We start from the raw sequence: 22,564 nt of genomic DNA on the forward strand, positions 1-22,564 counted from the left end.
AGAAAGATGGTGACTCTCCCCGAATCCTCACCATCTTCTGAGCTCTGCCTCACAGGTTGACTACTGACTGACTGACTGAGGAAGGAGTTTAAGCACAGCTCCAATTTGGACGACATGCCGAGACAAACCTTGGCTTGGCTGTCATGCCACACTTAGCTAAAAGGGCCAGACGGGAGCAAAAGCCACTGTGCTCTCCTCTCCAGAAAGAAGCCAGCAAATTTCTGTGGCTGGACTTATTATGTGCAGACATGTCCATTGTCACTTGGTTGCCTCTTATTTTGCTGTGGCCAAACACTCAAATATTATAGGAAGCCCAGGGCCCCTGTGTTTGCTTAAAAGGTGGACTAATATATATGCCTAACCTTGTTTTTTTAAAAAACAATTACATGTGTGTGAAAGAGTGTATCTATAACCTTTAGTCGAAACTAAATAAAAAAATCCCTTCTAGTAGCACCTTAGAGACCGACTAAGTTTGTCATTGGTATGAGCTTTCGTGTGCAAACACATTTCTTCAGATACACTGAAACAGAAGTCACCAGACCCTATGTATAGTGAGAGGGTGGGGAGGGGTATTACTCAGAAGGGGGGTGGGAATGGGTGATTGGCTGATAGGGGTGGTAAACCTGTTGATGACTGTTAATGACTGCAGTTGGTTGTTAACAGGGTAATCTAACCTTTAGGCTAGATTACCGCAGTGCATTATATGTGGGGCTGCCTCTGAAGGTGGTTCGGAAACTTCAGCTGGTACAGAATTTGGCAGCCAGGTTTCCAATTGCTTTCTGGGCGCAACTCAAAGTGCTGGAGATCATCTTATGAGGCCCTCCTTCGTGTGCCTCCTCCATGAGAGCTCTGGAGGGTGGGGACACAGGAATGGGCCTTTTCAGCGGTGGCTCCCCGTTTGTAGAATGCTCTCCCCAGGGAGGCTCACATGGCTCCATCATTAGGCTCCACCAGGCAAAAACATTCCTCTTCTCCCAGGCCTTTGACTGATTAAACAATTGGTGCCCTTTTGAATGTGTCTGGCAGGGTTATTTTATTAGTAATAGTATTATGTTGGGTATTTTGTGTTTCTATGTTGGAAAAGACCCTGATGTTGGGAAAGATTGAGGGCACTAGGAGAAGGGGAAGACAGAGGACGAGATGGTTGGACAGTGTTCTCGAAGCTACCAACATGAGTCTGACCAAACTGCGGGAGGCAGTGCAAGACAGGAGTGCCTGGCGTGCTCTGGTCCATGGGGTCATGAAGAGTCGGACACGACTAAACGACTAAACAAATGTTGTAAACTGCCCTTTGAATGAAGGGCAATATATCAATTTTAATAATAATAATAATAATAATAATAATAATAATAATAATAATAATAATAGTGTGTTTGTGTGCACACATGCAAAGAGAACATGAGGGTTTCTAGGGTGAGGTCTGTCATATATGCACACATATAACACAATGTCGTCCCCCTCCACTTCATATAAACAAACACAGAACATTGTTTTTATAGTACTTATGTATGTTTAATTTAATTTAATTTATTATTATTATTTTAAAAATGGTATAACTGTTTGGTTATCCCTGAGATAAAAAATGCCAGAAAGAACTGTTCCCTAACTCTACCCATACTCATCCATGTGTGTGTGTGTGTGTGTGTGTGTGTGTGTGTATGTGTGTACACAATATCAATCTCTCTGTTAAACAAAAATTAAAGGAAGTTTGCCAGCCCCTAAGAAAAATTCCAACATCCACAACTGGGCCTCACCTTTATTAGGACCCAGTGAAGTTTCACAATACGAAGCAAGCCTTCAAGTTTCCCAGAACTTTTCCTAAGTTGCAATGTTAAAAAGGAGGAGGAGGAGGTCTGGTTGAGCACAGAAAAAAAGCTGTCTTGATGTTGTGGCCACAGAAATATCTGATGCTGAGCAAGCAAACTTCTACCTGCATGCTAATGTGGCTTCTCCTTCCTCTGCCCCCCCCTTGCAGCCCTCCTGCCCAGCCAGATCTCCTCCAGAGGGGGCCCCAGCCCCCAGTGCACAGGAAGGGGTTTAACAGCCCGAGAGAATGGGGCTTCGCAGGCTGGTGGGGTGGAGTATGTGGGGCTGCGTTGCAAGTCTTGCACAGTGTCATTTTTTACCCTGATCATTAGCATGGCATATCCTTTATGATCGCTCCTTTGGGAAGTGCAATTTGGACTGCTGAGTCGCTGGCAAATTCATCATTTTTGTCCCACTGGGGTGGCGGTGATGATGATGGCGGTGATGATGATGATGCCTGCCTTTTTGCATTCTGCCAAACAGAAGGACCTTTTGCTAAGAAGCATTTTAAAAGCTCACATTCCCACAGCAGGCAGGCCGGCAGGAAATAATCAGAGCGCACCAGCTCTCTGGCCTGGGGAATTGCACCAGGCTCTGACTCTCCTCCTCAGCCTGGAAAGCTGCTTGGTCTAAGAGCACAGCAGAGGGCAGGGTTAGGCCAGAGTGGTGGTGGAGGGAACCCACCCAGCTCTGTTTATTGCTGGCAGCCAGCTTCCTGCGCTGTTGGGAAAGAGGCCACTGGGTGTAACGGTTCATTCGGTAAAGGAAGTGCTTGGAAAGCCCCTCTGGGCTCCTCCTGCAATAACGTAGTTGTGCAGAAGAGAATTTTGGCAAAGCGCAGCTTCTCTGGTCGTCGCCTGGGAGTAACGGGACAAACTGCACCGGCCAAAATTCTTCCTTCAGTCCAACTGTTGGGAGTCTCTGCTGCTCATCTCCTAATGACTGCTTTGTTCCACTCCATCCTGCTATTTTCACTTCTCCCAATCGCACACACCTACACTCGCAGCTGAGAGACCTGATCGCACCATCTGGGTGAGGAAGCCATTTGTTGTGCAAGAGCCATCTCCATTTGGCTAAAAATGAATAAAATAAAAAGGCATCCACTTGGTTGTCATTTCTTGAACGGCTCAAGTCCCTGAATTGTTCTTCCTTGAAAGAATAGAGTCATAGAAATGTAGGGTTGGAAGAGCTCCTAAAGGGTCATCTAGTCCAACCCTGTGCAATGCAAAAAATAAAAATCCCCCAAAGAACCACCTGTTTCTGGGAAGCCCTGGCTCCCACTCCTCAGCCGCACACTGAAGCTGGCGACCTTCGTGCCTGGCGTTTTTTACCATCTGAACCTGCAGAGAAGTCCTTTGGGGCTGGCTCTCCTAACAGTTACCTCCGTTTCAGTGAGTGAAAGGGACTGAGGTGGGGGGACCACATGGATCTGGGTGGCTACTCGTGGGCACTGCCAGTTTCTCAGCCCAGCGCATTTCGTGATGCCAGGAGATGGAACAGCCCTTGCCAGGTTTAGACTCCAACCAGTCCGATGTGCTAAGCTTCTGTGCTTTCCTGGAGAAGGGGTCATTTCAAGCACCCAGGGAGGCAGGAGAAGGTCTGCTTCATCCGCAGCAGAAAGGGGTCCGTGTGCTTGGCTCCTCTGCCCTTTGGCACCAGGGTCTGTGGAGTCCCATCTCCCCTGGGGACCAGGTGCCTTTTTCCAGGTGGGAGCAGGGCTCTGATGTCCTCTTCGTCACTGAAAGGCGATGCTCCGTACTTGCGCTCAAGTCTCCGGTGGATCTGTCAAGGAGAAAAAGGGGCGGGGGTGGTGAGCGTTCCTCCCAAAGGAACCAGGGCCAGCAAACAGCAGAGTAGCAAAACAATACCAATAAAAAAATAAAACAAAAAACCTGTTTAAAAACAGGACACTTCGCAAGAGTCCCTTTGCCATTCAGGCCACAGCTGCATGTCTCGCAAATGCAAAGGGGGCAGTGAGGATCCTTGCAATTACAATCACACAATGCAAACACAGAATTTGCCTTTCAAAAAAGCCCAGCAAGTTACTAGTCCTTATGACCACAAAGATAAGCTTGGGACACGTGCCAATTACCAGTAATCCCTGGGGATATCCTGGCGTTGTATAGGTGACCACCAGGGAACTCCATCTATGCCACCTTGACAGAAGAAAGGTGGGGTTATAAAGGCAAGCAGTTCAACTCTGAGGGCTTTCTGGCGGTTCCCTCATTGCAAGAAGTGAAGCTACAGGGAACCCGGCAGAGGGCCTTCTCAGTGGTGGCACTCTCCCTGTTGAACGCCCTCCCTTCAGATTCAGGTAGGGAGCTGTGTTGGTCTGATGCAGTAGAAATATATTTAAAAAATTAAAAAAATTGTCTAGAGCACCTTAGAGACCAACTAAATCTAAGACCAACATCCCTTCAGATGTCAAGGAAATAAACAACTACTGTATCTGACTTTAGACAGCCCCGTATAAGGAATTTTAAAATGTTTGGTGTTTTATTATGTTTTTATATTTTGATGGAAGCTGCCCAGAGTGGCTGGGGCAGCCCAGTCAGATGGGCGGAATATGAAAATAAATACCGGTAAATAAATAATAATAATAATAATAATAATAATAATAACAACAACAACTATTGACAATAAATAAGCAGGCCCATCAGTCATGGCTCTATAATAAAAGCTGGAATGACAACACCATCAGCAACAGCCACCAACATTGCAGAGACTGAGAGGTGAGGGCTTTGCGTAATGCCAAGTCACCAAAATGCCACTGCATTTTATTACAAACAGGGGGAGGGGAGAAGACATGCCATCATCATGTGAACTTGTAAACCAGTGTTTCTCAACCTTTTTTGGGCCAAGGCACACTTGTTCCATGAAAAAAATCACGAGGCACACCACCATTAAAAAAGTTAAAAAATTTAACTCTGTGCCGCCCTATATTGACTATATAATTATGACTGTAAGAAACACTTGCCAATTGCTGTGTTGGTTGCAATCTCCTGTAATAAGGCTTCACAAGCCGCTGATTTCTCTGCCAGCCAGCACAATCCTTTGCTCAGCAAGTTTCAGGTTGAGCTCATCCAGCCAGCTTCTTTAAGTTTGTCTAAAACCACCCTCCCGTGGTGGTGGCTGTTGAGAGCTGCGCTCGCCCCGCGTCGTGACCCGGCCGGCTTCCTTTCCGGCGGGTCAGTGTTGTCTATTGGCGGCCGCCAGGCACATGACAATGCAAATCGTCCTTCTCGTCTCCGCACGTCGCGGCACACCAGGCAGCGTCTCGCGGCACACTAGTGTGCCGCGGAACAGCGGTTGAGAAACGCTGTTGTAAACAAGCGTGAACTGGGCCACTGTCCACCCCCTACTCTGTCTCCAGAACACAAGAGAAAAAGCAGATGATTAAAGGTAAAGGTAAAGGGGCCCCTGACCATAAGGTCCAGTTGTGTCCGACTCTGGGGTTACGGCGCTCACCTCGCTCTATAGGACGAGGGAGCCGGTGTTTGTCCGCAGACAGCTTCCAGGTCATATGGGCAGCATGACAAAGCTGCTTCTGGCGAACCAGAGCAGCGCACAGAAACGCCGTTTACCTTCCCGCCGGAGCGGTCCCTATTTATCTACTTGCACTTTGATGTGCTTTCGAACTGCTAGGTGGGCAGGAGCTGGGACCGAACAACGGGAGCTCACCCCGTTGCAGGGATTCGAACCGCCGACCTTCTGATCAGCAAGTCCTAGACTCTGTGGTTTAACCCACAGCACCACCTGGGTCCCTTGTAAACAAGCGTGAACAGGGCCACTGTCCACCCCTTACAATTCATGACCTGTCTTTCTCTGTCTCCAGAACAGAAGAGAAAAAGCAGATGATTACAAGCATCTTATTTCCGTCTCCTGATCAGAATCCTTTATTTCAAATATGCCCTTCCCCAGCATAAGGCTGTCCTTGCCCGTTCAGTGGGATGCGGGCTGGTGGTATGGCACCTGCTTGGCACACACAAGGTTCCAGGTTCAAATCCCCGGCATGGAGGGAAGAGACAGACCACCTGAGTGCCCAGGGAGCCAGTCAGCTGGAGGGAGCAATGATCTGACTCAGTACGAAGCAGGTTCCTATGTCTTAAGGGAAGGGTCGCAGCGCAGAGGTAGAACACCAGGTGGCTTTGCATGCAGAAGGTGCCAGCTTAAAACCCTGGCAGTATGTCCAGGTACACCTGGGAGAAACCCCTGGCCTGGCCTCCTTGAGAGCTGCTGCACTCAAATGTTTGGCTCCTATTCGCTGCGCTCTGTACAATGGTACCTTGGTTTTTGAACAGCTTAGTTCACGAACAACTTGGAACCCAGACACTGTGAAACCGGGAGTAGGAGTTCTGGTTTTTGAACTTTTTTTGAAAGCCAAATGCACTCCATTTTGCGTCCCCCACGTGTTTCCTGTTGCGCTGCTAATTTGCATCCCCCCATTGTAATTTAAGCCTTCAGTTTCCGATTGCAGTGTTCTAAGGTTATATTTGGTGATTTGGTTTTTGCTGTTTATTTAGTATTTTTTGTTTTGAGGCTTTTTCAGTTAATTTGTTTTTGTGACTGTGTGGATCTCAGTTCAGCTACTGATTGATTGATTGATTGAGCAAAAAAAATGAAAGGCACAAATACAGGATGGGAGACACCTGGCTTGAGAGCAGTACATGTGAAAAGGATCTAGGAGTCCTAGTAGACCACAAACTTGACATGAGTCAACAGTGTGATGTAGCAGCTAAAAAAGCCAATGCAATTCTGGGCTGCATCAATAGGAGTATAGCGTCTAGATCTAGGGAAGTAATAGTACCACTGTATTCTGCTCTGGTCAGACCTCACCTGGAGTACTGTGTCCAGTTCTGGGCACCACAGTTCAAGAAGGATATTGACAAGCTGGAACGTGTCCAGAGGAGGGCAACCAAAATGGTCAAAGGCCTGGAAACAATGCCTTATGAGGAACGGCTTAGGGAGCTGGGTATGTTTAGCCTGGAGAGGAGAAGGTTCAGGGGTGATATGATAGCCATGTTCAAATATATAAAAGGATGTCATATAGAGGAGGGTGAAAGGTTGTTTTCTGCTGCTCCAGAGAAGCGGACACGGAGCAATGGATTCAAACTAAAAGAAAGAAGATTCCACCTAAACATTAGGAAGAACTTCCTGACAGTAAGAGCTGTTCAGCAGTGGAATTTACTGCCAAGGAGTGTGGTGGAGTCTCCTTCTTTGGAGGTCTTTAAGCAGAGGCTTGACAGCCATCTGTCAGGAATGCTTTGATGGTGTTTCCTGCTTGGCAGGGGGTTGGACTGGATGGCCCTTGTGGTCTCTTCCAACTCTATGATTCTATGATTCTATGATTGATTGTGTGACTGCGGAAATGGATAAAAGCCCCCCATCCAAACAATAACTATCATCAGTGCAGATAAGAATTTTTTTTAAAAAAAATTATCATCTACAATACTATTTTATTTATTTTATAGTACAGTACATTGATTATTGCTTTCATTTGATGGATCAATGGTCTCGTTAGATAGTAAAATTCATGTTAAATTGCTGTTTTAGGGGTTGTTTTTAGAAGTCTGGAACGGAATAATCCATTTTGCATTACTTTCTATGGGAAAGCGTGCCTTGGTTTTGGAACGCTTTGGTTTTGGAACGGACTTCTGGAACGGATTAAGTTTGAGAACCAAGGGACCACTGTACAGTATTCTCCTTCCTCCCATCACCGCCACCTGCCAATCAGCACAGACAGCGCCAAGACAAAACAGCAAACTGCATCTGAAGGATTGATGGCATGTTTGGACCACCCTTCATTCTATAGGATCCCAGGGTATGTGCAAATGGCAGGTGCCAAATCATCAAAATATTAAGATTAATACAGCACCCAAGTGTTAAACCCTTTGCAGGTACACCACATCACATGCGTCTCCTGCTCTCACCTTCTTCACAGACCGGCTGCCCCCGTACTCCTCCAGCTGCCGACGGAAACCTGGGTTGGGGTTGGCGACCGGCCGGGCTGCCTTGACGGCCTCCAGGGCATCGTGCCAGTTCAGCTGTGTTACGGCCATGACGTACGCGAGGACGATGGTGCTGCTGCGGGAGATGCCTGCGAGGCTGGAGGCAGACGGAGAAGCCATCAGAAACCTCTGCCTTCCCTCCTGGCCTGTCGCAAGGCCTCCTGCCTACATTCCCACCAACGAACGCAAAGCCATGTTTGGGACCTTCTCGTGGGGTTGTTATTGGGGGACAACCAGCCTCCTAGAACCAACATGCTTAAGTCTGATCAATGCATGAAGGGGTTAAAGCCATAGAGTCAGCTGTCCTGCCAGGCTTAGCTAGGTCACTCCTCCTCTCCTTGGGAGGAAAGTAATCAAGCCTGTTGTTCCCTGTCCAGTCTACCTGAGAAGCTCAGCATGTGAAGAGACTAAGCTGGTTGCTGCAGTTTAGCCGCATGGCTCTTACAAGCCGTCTTGCGTTCCTATACCAATAATTTAGGGACTTTCACCACTGTAACAAAGCCAAGTTTCACCACCTGTGTTTTCTGACTGCTGTGTGGGAAAGCACATGAACCTGACCTTTGGAGAGTTTGTAAGTAAACCATTTTTACTTACCAAACGTGTGGTCTTTTCCTAAGATGGGGGAAGAGGGGACTGTTTTGGAAGTCGCATATTTTGAAAGTCTGCCAGCCTAGATTTCCACACTTTACTTGCTGCATGATTTGTGATTTTAAATCTCTGCTGGGGATCTCTGGCCAAAGAGTACTTCCCTAAAGCCTGGATCTTGGCGTCCAGGCTTTTTAAACCTGTTTTTCCTTGCCAACCAAAAATGATGGAGCATGGCCCTCACTTCTAGAAAAGTCCTGGACCTCGAGACAGCAGGGAACAGGATCCCTGGCAGGGATATGGCTCAGTGGGACAGGAAGGCAAAGGGTGAGGGACACCCTTCCTGAAGGACATAAGAAGAGACCCAGTGGGACAGAGGGGGGGGCAGGGGAGCAGAAGGGCAAGGACCTGAACATGTACTGCAGGGGGGCAAGGCAGAATGGCTCTGTTCCCCCCCCCCCACACCAGCCTTCACCTTCCTGGTGCCCTTCAGGTGAGCAAATACATCAATTTTGCTTTCTCATCTTTTGGGACAAGTTACATTCCCACATTTCCATACTGGTTTGTAATTCTTTCTTTAATTATTTTTTAAAATCCTCATGGAAATTCTCCAGCATTTTAACGCAAATTCTTCTCATATGCAGTTTTTAAATGCAATTTCTCCCAACATGCATTTTTTTTGTTGCAAATAAACTTTCCCCAATATGCATTCTTGTATTATATTATTTTCACTAATATATGCAGTTATAGGCACAATTTACTGTGTGCATTTTAGTACACATCACTGAAATCTGCAAAATCCGGAGAAGTGCCCGTTTGTTTTTCCATTTGCCAAATGTTTCAAAAAGTGCAGAAAGTGCTGAGTCAAACTTCTCTGCCAGCCCTCCCTCCAGCTGGTGTTGGACTCCAACTCCCATCAGCCCCAGCCAACATAACCCAGTGCCCAGGGATGATGGGAGTTGTAGTCCAGCAACACCTGGCAGGCCATAGGAGGCTCTGCGGGCATCCTGTTTCTCCCAGGGACCAGGTGCCCCCCGGAAAGCCTACGAGGCAAGTGAAACAGCCCCCCCCCAAAGTGAACCCACCAGTGAACGAGGCAGTTCCCTCCACGCAGGCGACAGGAATGGATGAAATGGATGCATTTTTTGAAGTGCTTCTTGCTGGAAGGACGAAAACGAAGCCAAAACAGGATGTTAAGTGCCAGATTTCAAGAGCAGATATCTGCACAACCTTAGTCCCAAAAGGCCATGGGATGGAATAGAATCAGGGAATTGTAGGGTTGGAAGGGACCCCAAAGATAATCTAGTCCAACCCCCTGCAATGCAGCAATAACTCTGATTAGCTCTTGAAAATAACTCTTACTATGCCCCAACACCCCACGTGGAACTTCTTCTCCACCCCTTCCCCTCCCCTCAGGGTTTGGAGCTGAAGTGTTTCAGCTTGAAGCCCCACTTTCAGTCAAAACAGAACCAAAACTTCCTGACCTGTTTTTTGCTTCTTGCGCAAACTCAAAAGTTGCAGAACTGGAGTGAAGTGATACTGTCGAGATCTTCCTCCAGGCCATGGGATTATATAAGCGATCGTGTTTACTGGGACTCTGCACGTCGCTGAGCAACAGGTCTGTGGTGTGTTACATGGGCGTTCCCCAAAGCATCAGTTTCAATTTTGCAATTGGTGGTGGAGGAGACAACACTAGCATGGCCGCGATTGTCCAAAACATCTGGCGGACCCCAACCCAGATTCCCAACATCTCCGACTTCTGTCTCGTCAGGATTCAGTTTCAGTTTATTCATTCGTTTGCTGAAACACTATTTCTCCCCTTCTTTTCTCAGCAGTGGCTGAGGAACACCCTCCCATCAGATGTCAAGGAGATAAGTAACTATACAACATTTAGAATACATCTGAAGGCAGTGAAGTTTTTAAATGTCTGATGTTCTGTTTTACATGTGCTAGACACTGACAACCCAGCCAGGTGGGTGGGGTATAAATAGTACCATTATTATTATTATTATTATTATTATTATTATTATTATTATTATTATTACTACTTACATGTTGGCCTCTGGTGTGTCTGGCAGAGCAATGCGGAGGTAGATGATTCCCTGGAAAAACAAACACCCAATGACTGAGATGCAGCGCCTGCCATAAAGTCCCAGGTTCAATCCCCCAAGGCATCTCCAGGTAGGACTGGGAAAGCCCCCTCCCTGAAAGTCTGGGGAGCTGCTGCCAGTCAGTGCAGACAATACTGACCTGAATAGACCAATGACTTGACTCATTAAAAGACACTTTCCTATGTTCCCTTGTATCTGGGCTGAGTTCAGGAGGAATTCCAAACATTTGCTTTATATCTCGCTCTGCGGAGCAGGAGGCGATCCAAGGCGGGTTAAACTTTGGGTCTTTTGCATTGCACCCCAGATCTCCTTCTGCCCAATTTAACTGTTCTTTCTTTTTTCTTATAAGGCTGATTGAGAGGGGGCATGGATCCATGGTAGGAGGAACACAGGAACAGCAGAAGTTGAGTTATACAAAGTCAGATCATTTAGCTCTATATTGTCTACACTGACTGGCAGCAGCTCTCTAGGATTTCAGGCAGGGAATCTGTCAGGAGATGGCGGGGATTGAATTTGGGACCTTTCTGCTTTCAAGGCAGAAGCGTTACCACCATGCCATAACTCCAGCCCTAGCACCTGGATTGAGCCTGGATAAGAGGAGATATGATAGCCATCTGCAAATATTAAGGGCTGTCACATGGAAGAGGGAACAAGCTTGTTTTCTGCTCTCGAGGTTAAAACCTGACAAGAAAAGAGATTCCGGCTAAACAGCAGGAAGAACTTTCTGATGGTAAGGGCTGCTCAACAGTGGGACGGTCTCCCTCAGGAGGTTGTGGGCTCTCTTCCCTTGAAAAACAGATTAAAACTTGCACCAACTTTCTAAACTTGAGACTTGTCTAAATAAGAATGATTTTAGCAGGTTCCGAAAAGAGTACAGGGAACATGCCTGCCTGATCTCAATAGTGTGCTGCTCTAGGAGGAGAACTTTCCAGTGGATTGGGACCCAAGGATTAGATCTGTCTCCTGCTTTACCACCCCCAGTGATGTCCAAAATCAACTGTCGGAGGCCATTGCCTCGCATTGTCTCAGAGTAGCACACTGAAACCCCCTCCTTGCCCCCAATAATAAATCCAACCCACTCATACCGGAATAAATGGTTGTGCGGATTCATGGATGGAGACGATGTGGGTGATATTGTGCCTGCTCAGCTGGTCCAGGTCTTTGGCATCTAGGAGAAAGAGGTGGAGGAGTAACACAGTGCGATTGTTTCAGTCGTCCTTATTTATTACCCACCAAGCAACTTACAGATGTGCATGCTCAAACTGCTGACTGCCTGGCAAACCAGAATATGTAGAATCGCATGCTGAAATCATGTGCGGGCATACGCACGAAGCCCCCGCTTCAGTGCCAGACGACAGCGAAAGAACAAATGGCTCGATCTAACAAATTCTTGAATCCTGAAACAAGGAGAACATTCAGGGCAACCTCTAAACCCATTCATGCTCAGGGACGATGTGAGCTGCAGCCCAGCAACACCTGAGGGATACCGTAGTACAGTTTGTAGAGCATGCGATTATTCATCTCTCATGAGAATTTGAAGAAAGGAATAGACGGGAAGTATGGTCGATAGAAAAATCCCATTTTTATTTTAAGGTTTAGGGACTACTCGTTGATGTATCGATACTTTGCCAACAAAGGTCTGTATAGTTAAAGCTATGGTTTTCCCAGTAGTGATGTATGGAAGTGAGAGCTGGACCATAAAGAAGGCCGATCGCCAAAGAATTGATGCTTTTGAATTATGGTGCTGGAGGAGACTCTTGAGGATCCCATGGACTGCAAGATCAAACCTATCCATTCTGAAGGAAATCAGCCCTGAGTGCACACTGGGAGGACAGATCGTGAAGCTGAGGCTCCAATACTTTGGCCACCTCATGAGAAGAGAAGACTCCCTGGAAAAGACCCTGATGTTGGGAAAGATTGAGGGCACTAGGAGAAGGGGACGACAGAGGACGAGATGGTTGGACAGTGTTCTTGAAGCTACAAACATGAGTCTGACCAAACTGCGGGAGGCAGTGGAAGACAGGAGTGCCTGGCGTACTATGATCCATGGGGTCAAGAAGAGTCGGACACGAGGGCAGCGAGAGCGACGCTGCGCCCCTTAGAACTTCGGGAAGGGCGTCCCGGGGGCGAATTTTGCTCGGCAGAGCCCCAATCCGGACTCCCCAACTCTCCGGCAAGCTCTAATAAGAGCTCCGGAGCGAGGAGGGTAGAAGTCGCGGGGGCCATTTTGAGCGGTAACGTTATCCTAGCGGTGAGAAGCTTCAAGCCGAAGGCGGAGAGCGCTGGATTCTTCTGAAAATAAAACGATTGGAAATAAGACTGTAAGTAACCTCACGATTTGGATTATAAAACAATTTGGACCTGGGAGAGAGGGGGGAAAAGAGGAAGCCACACACCCCCCCCACGGCAACATAAGAGACAGTAAATAGAAACCCGAAGCCGTAAATAGAAGATCTCAACTTAAAAGGATCCCTCAAAGGCATCAAAGAGAATCTCCCCTAAATGCAGGGTAAAAGGGGAGAGAGACTGTGGTTGTGAGTGCCCTGCAGAAAGAGGTTAAGACCAAGAAAGACCTTTCTTTTCCTCGGGAGCCGGCAGCCCAGACAACCCAGTGAGCTGATCAGGATTTATAAGTCAAATTTTATTTCTATCTTTATTTCTGGACTTTTTGGAAATTCCTTTTTGGTTTATATGCTTTTGAAATGTGAGTTCGAACTTTATTTTTAATAAGACTTTAAGAATGCAGCCAGCTTGTTAAAATGGAGTCGAGAAAATAAACTGTGACCATATTCCACCCCATGTGACAAGTTTTGACCTTGACAGGATTGAACTATGTCAACAAAAAGGTATTCGCCTGAGTTCCAGCGGACTGTTTTGACCTTAATGTGGGAAGTAAGAATAGAACTATGTCAAGAGGAGACACAACAGCAAGAGTTACAGCAACAATTCCAGATGGTGATGGCAGAATATGACTTCTTAGAGGATGAAGCTATTGAAACTGAAGAAGACGAGTGTGAGAATGACAATGATGGGGACTGTGATTTGGAAGGAAAAGATGAAGATGAGGACTGTGATAATATAACACAAAATGAAGCCCACCAGGAAAAAAATGATGATTTTACTCTACAAAAAGTCGGATGGAGTGCCTCCCCTTCGAGGGGGGCACGATTGGATTTACTGGAACTCCAGAATGCCCACAGGGAAGAGGGAAAAAATAAGCAGAGAAGAGAAGAAGCTCAGGGGTCTTGTATGGAGGCCTGGATGGCAAAAGGCTGTAAACAGGGGGTGGGGTGAAGGGAAAGTGAAGTTGTGATTATAAGGATGGATTAACAGGATTATAACTGGACTGCTGACTACGGAACTTGCTGGATTGGGGGGGTGGAGCCGGTAATCGGGGATGTAAGGTTAGATTGGGAATAGTTATAGTTTTAAAAGTGAATTGATTTTGGAAAAAGGTGAAAATATGGAGGCTTATAGAGGGGGTAAAAATTAGGCACGGGAAGAAAAAATGGGAGTTTGATTTTTCAGTGATTGGACATTAGGTGAAAATGATAATAGCTAATTTAAAAGTAGTATAAGGTATAAAGGTGTATTTTATAAAATAAGAAACTGTTGAAGATGATAAAAAAGGGAGGAAAACCGGGGAAGGGGGGAGGGTGGGGAAGCCCACAAAATATGGTTTAACAATTATGAATGGAAGAAAGATTTTTTTTGTTTTGTTTTGTTTTGTATTGTCTTTTTTCTTTTTTGTCACTTTTTTCTTCTCTTTTTTCTCTTCTCTCTTTTTTTATTCTTTTTTTGGTATGACAATAGATGGTTGGATGGATGACCTCCTGCGTACTGCCCTGGTTTACTGGAGCTCCCTGGTGGCAGGGGGGGGCTTTGGGGGCAGGGGAGGGGGAGGAGGACAGAAATCCAATCATAAAATGGACCATTTCTGACTGTTCACCTACGTGGGATACTTCTGTGGCAGGGGAGGACCCATGGAGGGGGGTGGGAAGAAGGTGGAAAAGGTGTTCATGTATGTACCGTCTTTTGTAACTTGTAAAATCAATAAAAATTATGTTTAAAAAAAAATAAAAAATAAAAAAAGAAGAGTCGGACACGACACTAAACGACTAAACAACAACAAGAAGAAGAAGTTGATGTATCAAATTTTTTCTCTGTTGTTTTGTGGTGGTGGGTATTTGTTTTCTTTTTCTGTATGGTGTGTTAAAGTGAATGATAACAATAAAGAAAAAGAGATCAGGGTCGTTGGTTTGAGCCCCACGTTGGGCAAAAGATTCCTGCATTGCAGGGGGTTGGACTAGATGACCCTCGGGGTCCCTTCCAACTGGAAGTCCAAATATCCCCACACCTCCTCTGAACAATGGCCATCTAATGCTTTCGCCGGAAATAATGACTCAGAGCATTAAACATGCAGTTATGTTTAAGCAGGCCTCTCAAGTGGACGCCATTGCCATTCTAAGAGAACAAGGGAGATATTCATGGTGAGCTCCACCACCTCTTTTTCTAGAAAAACAGCACTGTGTTTAAGGGCTTATCCAAACTTTGCTTTCCTCCACTCTTTCCAGGCACAGTCTGAGTGCTCTTTTTTTTGGCTCTGGAACTTTCCCCACAAAAACCTGTTCTTTAAGGCCCAATTGGTGCAAACACCAGTCTGTGGAAAACCTGAACTGACGTTTGCTCCGATTCAGCTTTAAAGAGCGGGTTCCGTGGAGAAGTTTCAGGCAAAAGCTTGGACACGGAGCCTTAAAAAGCACAGACATTTGCTGGAAAGAGCAAAATGTAAGTGTGGATAACACGAGACAATAAGGATATTGAAAAGCTGAAAGGTGGGCAGAGGAGGGTGACCAAGATGATCAAGGAAAACAAGCTTTAGGAGGAACGGTTGAGGGAGCTGGGTATGTTTAGCCTGCAGAAGAGAATCATAGAATCATCGAATTGGAAGGGATCCCCAAGGGTCGTGTAGTCCAACCCCTGCAACACAGGAATCTCAACTAAGGCATCCATGATGATTGGCCATCTGAAGACCGAGAGCTGATATGATAGACATCTTCAGATATCTGAAAGGGTGTTGCATGGAAGATGGAGCAAGCTTGTTTTTCTGCTGCTCTAAAGGGGAGGACCTGAACCAGTGGATTCAAAGGACAAGGAAGGAGATTTCAACTAAACACCAGGAAGAACTTTCTAATGGTCAGAGCGGTTTGACAGTGGAAAGGACTCTCTCGGAAGGTGACGGACTTTGAAGCAGAGGTTGGGTGGCCCTCTGTCAGAGAGGGAGCTCTTCAGCTGAGATTCCTGCATTGCAGGGGGTTGGACTAGATGACCCTGGGGGAACCCCTTCTAACGCTCCAGTTCTAGGAATCTATAAGTGAACAGGCAGTCAAGCACAGTCCTTGGGCGCCATGTGGCTTATAGGTTTTGAACTAGCACACCCAAGGACCCACGCCTGTCTGCCTGCGCATTCCCAGCTGGCTGCTTTGGACAATGCAAACAGGAAAATGCAACTTTCTCTAGAAGTTCCTGGAATTCCAAATGGATGAGAAATGCTCAGGTCTCGAAATGCTCAGGTCTTGTTACAGGCAGGGTAGGAGCAAACTGGCAATATGCCTGGCCTCCTTTTCCTCCCCCTCCTTCATGACACACACACTTGACATTCCTTCCGAAGCAAATGCTGAGCCTAGCAGATCACGAAAGGCAGGGCAGGCAGGACATTTTTTGGTTTGGGGGCCGCATCTCCCCACAGGCAGCTTCCTGGGGGCCACCACATCCAAGGGGTGGGAGGAGCAATGGGGGAAGTGAGCGGGGGCGGGAGGCAACAGCAGCCGGAACAAGAGGTGGGACCCTAAGTTACAACCCAGCCCTACCAAAAGGGCTCTGTACCCAATCTCCCTTCTCTCCAACGCCCGGGAAGCCTTATTAAAGTTTTGGAGGATGAATTCAAGTCAAGCAAAAGCACCCAAGGGTTGCACTGAACAGGGCCAGGAAAGTCCTCACCTGGCAGAGAGGCCTGGGGGTGGGGTGCATTTGGCCCACAGACTCAAGATTCTCTACCTCTGTATCACAGAATCAGAAAATCATAGAGTTGAAAGGGACACTGGGGGTCATCTAGTCCAACCCCCTGCAATGCAGGAATATGCAGCTGTCCCTTACGAGGATCGAACCTGCAACCTTGGCGGTATGGCCACCACACTCTAACCATCGGAGCCATCTGTCATGGAGGCTTGAGCTGAGATTCCTACATTGCAGGGGGTTGGACTAGATGACCCATGGTGTCCATTCCAACTCAAAAATCCCGTGATTCTATTACCTGTCTAAGATTTTATTCAGCAGTTTTTCCTGCTGACGCGCTAAAGAAAACACCAATCTAGAAGAAGTATTTGCTTCTCTCCCCACTGTCCCAGCATGTTTCCAGTGCTTTAAAGGCCAGGACAACAGGCAGAGGTGCAAATGGTCTTCCCTGCCCTGAAAATGCAGCCGCAGGGAAAGCTGCAGCTGGCCTCTTTGGGCCTGCCAGGCATTGGGCTAAGACAAGCACAGGATCCCCGCCAAGGTTTACAGCAGAATCCAAAAGAAACACAGGCCTCTGCTATTCTTCCCAGGTTCTGCAGCATGCCCATTTCTCAGACGACTCACCTATGAAGTTGCCGAGGAAGAGCCCAGGGAGAATCTGTTGGACACAAAAAGAAAAGTCACTGTCAGTTGCAGCAGCTCTGCAGGATTGCTAGCAGGAGTTTCTCCCAACCCTACCTGGAGGGGAGGGAACCGGAGACCTTCTGCTTGCAAGGGAAATGCTCTGAGTGCACACCATAAAGCACGTGACTTCCCCTATAGACTCCTGGGGGCGATAGTTTGTTAAGGGTGCTGGGAATTGTAGCTCTCTGTGAGGGGTAAAGTACAGTGCCCAGAGACAAAGTGAAGCGATGCAAACACAAAACAACTTCTTCTTCATCATCATATTATTATTTTTATTTATTTGCATGGTACAGACGGGGGCGTCGCAATGGGGGGGGGCGATGGGGGCGGTCCGCCCCAGGCGCAGAATTTTTACCGGGAGGCTGGAGGCTCGGCTTGGGAGTTGCGGGGGTGGTGGCACCCCTCCCCCCGCCACACCGCGCAGATTGGAGTCGCTGGGGTGGCGGCGATACCCCGCAACGTAACACGCATGCACAGCGGGATGCTGCGCATGCGTCGTTATATGACAGGGTATCGCTGCCCCCCGCGTCGCGCTGAGCGGGCTTTCTACCTGGAGTTTGTAGCTGGAGGCGTGCAGCTTTGGAGGCGCGGGGGGGCGGTGATACCCCGCCACGTAATGATGCATGCGTTGTTATGTAACACGCATGCATTGTTACATAGCAACACATGCGCCGTTACGTAGCGGCGACGCCCCCCCCGGGTGCATGGCAATTTGCCGCCCCGGGTGTCGTGGCGCCTCGCTACACCCTTGGGTACAAAGGCTCTCCCCAGGCAGTTGGAGGTTTCTCTGAATTCTGACTAGGGTTGCCAGACCTCCGGGCCTGACCTGAAGTTCAGGTTAACCTGGCCCTCTCCAGGTGGCAGGTGGAGGACTTGAATATCCGAGTCAGCAAGTGTGTTTTTAATTTAAAAAGAAACTTATTAAGAAGACTTTTGCATGCAACTTTGAAGCTTTAGCCTAGCAGGAGCTAGCTGCTAAATATAGCATAGACACTTGGGTGGGGGGTCCTGAGTTCCTCCCCTCCCTGTCTCAAATAACTTCAGTCTCGAGGGGCCACCCCCATGACATCGCCAGGGCCCGCCCTTAGGTCTCAGGTTTGAGCCCTGAAATTTCAGTGCCTGGGGTGCTCTGGATCTGGCCACTCTGACAACATTCAGGCTCTGTAGGGCTTCATTCAGCATGTGAGTGCCCTGAAACACAAGCACACATGACTCTTCCTTTTCCTTTCTCTGTGGTTCAAAGGCACCTGGCCTCTCCAGGGCTGTTGGTGGGTTTGGCCAATGCCCCTTTGCAAACCTGCCACAGTTGCTACCGCCATTGACCATTGACCACAGACCAAGACCACCATTGATGGGCAGCAAACGCTGAAGCACCCTGCAGGGTCCTTTGCAAGCTCTGGGCGGCCCTTTGACGTCCCAATTTAAGGACGTCAAAGCACAAAGTAACTTGACATTGTGACAGCAGGTGGTTGGTAAATGAGCAGCCTCGCCCACCTTTCAGATCAGGTCCAGGAGGATAGGATCTAGCTTACAGAAACAAAAAAGGTTTCCCATCCCTGCACTACAGAATACAAAATAGGCACCATGTGCCCCCCTATTCTGTAAGCTCCAGCACCTCTTTGAAGATAAGTCATCCATAACACCATCTATTCCTCTTGGGAATGTGTGCCCAATAATGGCATTAAGGGAAAATGAATAGGGAAACCTCAAAGCTATATTGGTTTCATACCCATTTAGGGCTACAGCTTCTCAATGGATCCTGGGAGGAAGGGCTGTCGAATCACCCCACTGAGGCTCCTTGTGGGATGGCAGCTCCCTGGGGAGTAGGAAGGCATATCTGTTGAACCAGTTTAGTTCTGCAACGGAGGCAGAATTCTGTCACATTCTCAAGACAGAGATGGTTGGCAAGCTGGGTGGTTGGGGGTTAAGGTGGTCGCCTGCTTTAGACAGAAGCACACAAAAAAAGAACCTCTGTGTGTTGGGAGTGCTCTTTGACCTCTCCTTGCTGTTGGATTCCCAGGGGAATATAAGAAGAGCCCGCTGGATCAGGCCAATGGCCCATCTAGTCCAGCATCCTGTTCTCACGGTGGCTGGCTGAGCAGTTGCCTGTGGGAAACTGGCATGCAGGATTCGGGCACAAGAGCAACTTTCTCCTCCTGCAGTTTTCAGCAGCTGGCATTCAGAGGCATTGCTGCCTGAAGGAAACAGTGGCAAAATATACTTTGTGAGCAGCTTGGGCTTGTGAGCTGCCTGTATCCTTTCCTTTCAAGCCACATCCTTGCTACCATCACCTGTGCACTGGTAACTTTGGACCAGTAGAGCAGTTGCTGGTCCCGGCCCTACCATTGGACAATGTGAGGGGACCACAGCTGCAGCCCCTAGCTGTCACTCCTAAGCCCCCTGGCCATTGTCCTCTGTGGGGGACAGAGCCGTGCAGGCGACACAACCTACTGTGCCCTCCCCCAAACTAACCTGCAAACAGGCACTATTATAGCCGCCACCTAAGACCCGTATCGCATGTGTAAGAAATTGATTCTGCCTGCACTTTGGAACTCCCTGCCTCATGAGGCAGGCACCTACCCTGCATGCTTTCCAGTGCCTGCTAAACACATTCTTGCTTAGGTAAGCCTACGCAGACATGAAGGTGTGTTTTCATCTATTTTTAGTTACAGGTAGGTAGCCGTGTTGGTCCGAGTCGAAGCAAAAAATAAATAAATCATTCAGTAGCACCTAGAAGACCAACTAAGTTTTTATTTTGGTATGAGCTTTCGTGTGCATGCACACTTCTTCAGATACCTTGCTTCAGGTGCTACTGAAGGATTTTTTTTATTTTGCATCTATTTTTAGTTTACTGCTGTTTTTATCTTTTGATTGTTTCTACTGATAAGCTTATTGTTTCATTCTCTTTGTAAACCGCTTTGAGCATTTCCCCTTCTAATCATGCGGTGGGAGAGAGATGTACCATCACTAGGTGTGTCAAATTCAAAGATCCAACTGCTAGCCAAGTTGGCATCTGTGTCAGCAGTGGGGAGGGGGGACACCATTTTGTCCTCCCTCTCAAGTGGCAAAAATGTCTGGATCCCACTCTGATGGCTGAGGTGTGTCCCTTAAATCAGAGGAGGTTCATTGTGGCAATAATAATAATAATAATAATAATAATAATAATAATAATAATAATATATTTATATGCCGCTCATCTGACTGGGTTACCCCTGCCACTCTGGGGGGCTTCCAACAAATATTATTATTATTATTATTATTATTATTATTATTATTATTATTATTATTATTAATTATTTGTACCCTGCCCATCTAGGCTGCTTCCAACAGAAATATTAAAAGCTTTGTGAAACATACAAAATACCAAAGCGGTTTACAGAAATAATAAAACCATAAAATTATCCGTTCAAAAATCCCACTTGAAAACAACAATTTAAAACATTCAAATAAATAAATAAAAACTTGGACACCCCCTGTTTTCCACCCACCCACCCACCCCTGCTTGAAACAAACCCTCTTTCTCAGCTTTCTCCCCAGGCTGGTGCCCTCCAGAGCCTAGAACTCCCACCAGGCCTTGCCAGCCACAAAGGTACACTCTGTAGCAGCTTTGCCCAATCGCAGTCACAGATAAAGTTTCCTCTACGCATCAACAGCATTAGTCATACCTTGTTCATGCCATTGCCCATGGTCCAAAGCACACTCTCTGGGCAGAGAACAGAAGTTGTCCTCTCTCTGTGTGTGTGATTCTCTTCCACAAAATCCCCAGCAAGAGGTACGGAGCGGGGTCACAGGGCAAGGTTTCTGTCCCTAGGCCTGGCAGAGTTTTCCCACTGCCTCCCTTCACTTCTTAGGACCAGGCAGGAGGTGGAAAGGAGATCTCCAAGGTGGCAGCTCTGCTTGCCTCTTGGGGAGACAATAAATCAGCTGCTGCAGGGGCCTGCTGCAGACGCCCGGCCTCTTTCTCCTGCTCTGGAGAAAGCTCCTTTCCTCCAAGATGGCAAAGGCGCTACTCCTGGAAATGCCCTTTTCCTGGCCGCCTCCTGTGGCTGGCACGCTGACAGGAGAGGATAAACTCCACCTCTTTCGTAATCGTGGGGGTGTGTGTGTGTGCCAAGGGCAGGCGGTGCTGCTGCTGCTGCTCCACCGCCGGGACAAAGCTTCAGTGTTCAGAGAGAATAAAACCTTTAGTCTTCCTGGCTCGGTGACAAGTCAGGGCTGTCGGGGCAAGCAGGGGAGATGCGCCTCCCTGCCTCGGAAGAACGGTGGCGGGTGCGCAATTACGCAGCAGCCTGTCACTTCTCTGCTCAGTTCCCGGGACATCCCCCCGCCCTCCCTGCAAAAAAACAAAACAAAAACGCTTTCTGGGGAGCTGTCCCAGCAGCACACAGGTCTCTGGATCATGGGTGAACATGGCAGGCCTCCTTTAGTGTATTGTTGCGCAGTAAGGCAGGCAGAAGGCTGCTTGGGATCTGCAACTCGAAATCTGTGATTCACTCCAGCAGGAGAGAGTGGGAGGCCGGCAGAATGCAATGTTCCCGGCGTGGAATGTACGAGCGAAGGGCCGCCTGCCTGCCGCAGATCGAGTTACATCCTTGGATGTCGCTTTACGAAAATAGAATCGGCAAAGCACGAGGCCACCTTAGTTGGGAGGGGAGAGAGAGAGACCTCTCCGGAGCGACCGCCGGTGCTTCCTATTGGTTGAGGAGGAGCAGCGGAGTAAAATGGGATCGCTCTGCCTTTAAAGCTGCATCCTCACGAATCTTATTGATGGGAGCTAGTATGTAAGCCCAGGTGGCGCTGTGGTTAAACCACAGAGCCTAGGGCTTGCTGATCAGAAGGTCGGCGGTTCGAATCCCTGTGACGGGGTGAGCTCCCGTTGCTTGGTCCCAGCTCCTGCCAACCTAGCAGTTCGAAAGCACGTCAAAATGCAAGTAGATGAATAGGAACCGCTACAGCGGAAAGGTAAACGGCGTTTCCATGTGCTGCTCTGGTTTGCCAGAAGCGGCTTTGTCATGCTGGCCACATGACCTGGAAGCTATACGCCGGCTCCCTCGGCCAATAATGCGAGATGAGCGCGCAACCCCAGAGTCGGTCACGACTGGACCTAATGGTCAGGGGTCCCTTTACCCCTTTACCTTTAGTATGTAAGCACATCAGAAGAGCCTGCCGCCCAAAAGTTAGCTCAGGTGGTTAGAGCGTGGTGCTGATAATGCCAAGGTCCAGGGGTCAATTCCTAGGTCCAGGGGTCAATTCCTATGCGGGCCACCTGCATATTCCTGCCTGGATGACCCTCCGGGTCCCTTCCAACTCTACAATTGTATGATTCTATTCTCACAGACTAGGGACCCGGGTGGC

The 22,564-nt window shown here is 48.0% G+C and overlaps 1 protein-coding gene across 2 annotated transcripts; it reads right to left on the reverse strand.

Moving 5' to 3' along the window:
• Positions 1 to 1,490: 1,490 nt before the first annotated feature.
• Positions 1,491 to 21,696, reverse strand: DUSP15 (dual specificity phosphatase 15). Of its 2 annotated transcripts, XM_035122437.3 has the most exons (7): positions 20,875 to 21,508; positions 17,150 to 17,183; positions 11,596 to 11,678; positions 10,452 to 10,501; positions 9,485 to 9,559; positions 7,737 to 7,911; positions 1,491 to 3,588 (listed from the first exon to the last, which is right to left on the reverse strand). In XM_035122437.3, the coding sequence occupies exons 1-7, from the start codon at positions 20,893 to 20,895 to the stop codon at positions 3,373 to 3,375; spliced, it is 654 nt and encodes a 217-aa protein (XP_034978328.1). In that variant the 5' UTR covers positions 20,896 to 21,508; the 3' UTR covers positions 1,491 to 3,372. The 2 variants fall into 2 exon arrangements, with proteins under 2 accessions (XP_034978328.1, XP_034978330.1); XM_035122439.3 differs by lacking the exon at positions 9,485 to 9,559 and having other exon boundaries at positions 20,875 to 21,696.
• Positions 21,697 to 22,564: the final 868 nt, after the last annotated feature.

Source organism: Zootoca vivipara, chromosome 7 (assembly GCF_965207765.1).
Source record: "Zootoca vivipara chromosome 7, rZooViv2.hap1.1, whole genome shotgun sequence".
Taxonomy (NCBI): Eukaryota; Metazoa; Chordata; class Lepidosauria; order Squamata; family Lacertidae; genus Zootoca; species Zootoca vivipara.